The 4134-nt window shown below is 53.0% G+C and overlaps 1 protein-coding gene across 1 annotated transcript in view; it reads left to right on the plus strand.

Moving 5' to 3' along the window:
- GRM4 (glutamate metabotropic receptor 4) overlaps positions 1-4134 on the plus strand; it is a 266804-nt gene that overhangs the window by 112765 nt on the left and 149905 nt on the right. The window contains exon 3 of the mRNA XM_019514184.1: positions 1574-1790. Coding sequence (XP_019369729.1) covers positions 1574-1790 — 217 coding nt within the window. The remainder of the gene's footprint in view (positions 1-1573; positions 1791-4134) is intronic.

The following is a 4134-nucleotide window of genomic DNA, read 5'->3' on the forward strand; positions in this document are numbered from 1 at the left end:
TTCAGTCCCCTGGGTACCCCTGAACCATGAAAGTACCCTGGAAACAGGGGGACATGTCTCAGGCAGGGCAGGCGGTGGGGAAACGCAGCTAAGGAGCAAATGCGAGGAGGGGAAAATAGGGGAAGAAATTAAAGTATCACAGAACCGTTTTGCTGGCTGGTTAGGCAGCATCACAAGCCCCTCGGCATCCTCTCTTGTGGCTCTGCCTGGGAAAAGGGCTGAAAATTCAATGGGAATCTCTTCCTTCCTTGTCTGCTTCTGCAGAACAGGCCTGGCTTCTTTTCTTCCCGGGGACACTCCAGTGCCTGTCTTTATCCACTGGGCTCTGTTGCCCAGCCAACAACTTTTGTGGGAGAAAAGAGAGGACACCGGCTGCGGGTGTTAATCCCGTGACGTGCTCTCTGCTCTTTGTGTATGCGATCGGACTGAATCTGTTATTTGGGGAGCGAGGACAAGAAAAACATCCTTTCCTTTCCCGTGCTCCTCTATGGATGGAGTTTGTTAGATCTTGGGGCATTGGCAAGGATCAAAGACTTTGGATTGTCTAAAAGACCTGGCACTTGGAGCCAGTATCCTGCCATCTTTTCATCTTTCCTCGCTCTGTTTTCTGCTTGTACTGTTGGCCTCTGGCGGTGCTGTTTGCAAATCATGCTGGAGAAGCACTCACGGAGACCGTGCGGTCCAGTGGAGAGAGAACAGAGCAGAGAGTTTCTGTCCCTGATCTGCTGCTGGATTTCGGGCAAGCCGCTTCTCCTTTCTCTCCCTCCGCTTCCAGCACTGACCTGCCTCTTTAAAGTGTTCTGAGATAGGGATGGAAATTTTCAACAGGACAACATGGTTAGGTTCTTACAGCAACCAGCTGCAGAAACAAAGCGACCTTGGCCGATCCCCAGCCTGCTTTGTGGAGCTCGGGCTCTGGTAGGGGGGCTGGAAAAAGCTCTCAATGTTCAGATGAATGCACCCAAGTGTCCCCGTGGTCCTGCACCACGAAGCAGCACAGATCTGCCTACTGCAGAACTGCTGCTTCGAGGAGTCTGGGAACGCTGGCCAGCTGCAAGCTTGCAAAAGCCATTGCTTTCTCCCTTCCCCGTCCCCTTATTAGACATCGGTGTGTCTGGCTGTGTCCAGGGCTTGGCAGATGTATGGCCGTGCGTTTGAAGGTGTGCTAGCATTGCAAATCTGAGCGCTGCCTTTTATCTCCGTTGGATACCTGCAGTGCTGTCGTTCTGTTAGCTCCAGCCTGTTCCTTTAGCTGGAAAAAATGTATTTAAAAATGCATTGCAATTTCCCTTGAGGGGTGGGGAATGTGTGTTTTAAAAATTGAGGGAAAGCAATGGCTGTGAACTGCAGAGAGGCTGGGAGACCTCAGCATGTGCCATGTTTGCCTCTTGGTAGCTCCTGTCTTCACACCCACTCTGTCTAATCTGGCACGCTTGCCTGCTCCAGATGTTGCTGGCTGGTTTGGGATGTTCCTCACTTGCGTCAGATAAGCAGCTGGGGGGATGCGACAGTACGGTCCTCTGGCTTGCTGCTCCTTGCTAATCTGGTGCCCTTTCTTTCCTTGTTCCTGCAGATCCCCCAAATAAGCTATGCCTCCACCGCCCCCGACCTGAGCGACAACAGTCGGTACGACTTCTTCTCCCGTGTTGTCCCCTCCGACACCTACCAAGCCCAGGCCATGGTGGACATTGTCAAGGCGCTCAAGTGGAATTACGTCTCCACCTTAGCCTCTGAGGGAAGCTATGGTGAGAGCGGGGTGGAGGCCTTCATCCAGAAGTGCAGAGAGGATGGTGAGTAAGTGCTCTGCTGAGATACGGCCCATGGGGTAGGAATGATGTGCGAGACGGCAAAGGACCAGGGCAAAATGCAGCTTGATTGCTCAAGAAGAATGGAGCTCACAGTTTTGGGGGCAGGGTTGCTGGGGAGCAGGGTTAAGTTCTTGCATCTCTCTTGGCATTAGTTTAAATTTGGGCCATCATGGGTGGGACTGATGGGAATTAGGGGTACAACACAGCTGGATCTCTGTGTGGGTAGATGGCTTTAGTCCTGTAGCTCAGATGGCAGGACCTTCTGTCTGGAAGGGACTCACCCGCCATCTCTCTTCATTTCAGAGGAATCCATCCTTCTTGAAATGTCACATAAATGAGGGCTGGAGTCTCCTTGGCTGATTTGGATAGGAAATGATGACCTAGGGAAGGAGCAGGCTGGTGTTTAGGATGGACTTTGATCTCCCTGATGAAAGTGGGGCAGGGAACACTTTTCCCCTTCCTCAAAAAAGACTTGTGATTTTGGTTTTCCCATTCTGCCTAGGCCTGAAATGGAAGCTGTTGGTGATTTTTCGTGAGGGAGTGTGGAAGAGATGGGGAGGGAGAAGAGGGTGTTCCCTGAGCCGTATGCAGCAGTAGGAATTAGGCAGGTGGCCATAGAGGTCTCCTTTGCATTATGGGACTCGGCTGACTCCTGAGGTGTAACATCCCCTCCAGCGCTGTCCACATCTGTAGTAACGTGATTGAGCTCACGCTGTGATTTTCTCTGGGGGTGGCCCTTAAGGCACTCTGCCTGTTGCAGACACAGGTGCAATCCAGGGGCACTTGGGTCTGCGTGTTGGGCAGAGCAGGGGTCACACCAGAAGGAGCCACCCATATTCGATATAACAGGACACGGCCTGTGATGGAGGGAGGAAATGTGTGTATAATGGGACAGATCCTAGCGCCCTTCCCAGCTCAGGCAAACATTTCCACAGCTGCCTGTGCTCCAGGTTGGGCTCACTGGGGGTTTTGTCCCTGCCTGTGGATGTCCTGTCTTCCCAGTGACTGGGAAGCAAAACCTCAGCTGCTCTGTCTATACCAGTTGCTAAAAATGCATTATGTGCTCATTACAACATGCACCGTGCAGTCATTAGGGTGGCTTGCCCAGTGCCAGCCTTGGGAGCACACCTGAGACTGAGCTCCTGAGAGCCAACCGGCAACCACATGACATTTTTTGGCACGTGGGGTGTACAGGACAGCCACCAGCAGGCAGGGTTTGATTCTTGGGATTGCTGTGAAAACAATATAGATACCCTCCTCCTCCTCTCTCTGTAAGAGCTAAATCCCTGACTAGGCTCCTTTTTACCCTCCCAGCCTCCGGATTTCCCTCTCCGCTTATAGCATCATAGAAAATGAGGGTGGGAAGGGACCTCAGGAGGTCACATCTAGTCCCAGCCCCTGCTCCGAGCAGGACCAGCCCCAACTACATCATCCCAGCCACGGCTTTGTCTAGCCAGGTCTTAAAAACCTCCAAGGATGAAGAGTCCACAACCTCTCTGGGTAACCTATTCCAGTGCTTTCCTACCCTCCTAGTGAGAGTTTTTCCTGATATCCAACCTCAACTTCCCTTGCTGCAGCTTGAGCCCATCGCTCCTTGTTCTGTCGTCTGCCCCCACTGAGAACAGCCCAGCTCCATCCTCTTTGCAGCCGCCCTGCAGGGAGTTGAAGGCTGCTATTAAATCCCCTCTCAGGATTTCTCTTCTCCAGGCTAAGGCCAGTTCCCTCACCTCTCCTCGGAAGTCATGCCGCACACCAGCCATGTTGTAATTGCTTCTTCTGGAGGGCCACGGAGTGGCCAAATGCTACCTGTCAGGAATACCGTGCAGGTATAATCCCACCATAAATCTCAGCTATAGCAGCCCACAGAGGAGGAAACCATGTAGGCTGGGTCTGAAGACACCATGGCCTCCTGGGATGAGACGTGGGACTTGGCACCCACATTCCTTGAGTTCTTTGCTCCCCGCACGGGATCAGAGCACCCTGGCCTTAAGGGAAGGGCCTCTTTCCTAGGGCGGGAGGTCTATTTGGTCATTCAGGCCCTGCTGAGAGAACCAAAAGGGCTCCTGGGCTCACACAGCCAGGTGGACGCCTCTTTGCAAGGGGAAGAAGGGTTGATTTCAGTCTCCTATTTAGTTATTCCTGAGTTTTGCCCCCTTGTATAGAGACACACCCAGTCCCAGCTTGGAGGCCTGAAGCCTTGCAGGGGGACAATGGGGCAAGCCGGTTCCTATTCTCTCGGTCCCGTCTTGCGTGTTATTTTCCCAAGTCCTCCCTGCACTGCTGCACCAGCCAGTAGGGGAGGCAATGCCCCTCTATGTGGGGGCTG

The sequence above is a fragment of the Gavialis gangeticus genome, unplaced genomic scaffold (assembly GCF_001723915.1).
Source record: "Gavialis gangeticus isolate Ggan-Ray unplaced genomic scaffold, GavGan_comp1, whole genome shotgun sequence".
NCBI lineage: Eukaryota > Metazoa > Chordata > Crocodylia > Gavialidae > Gavialis > Gavialis gangeticus.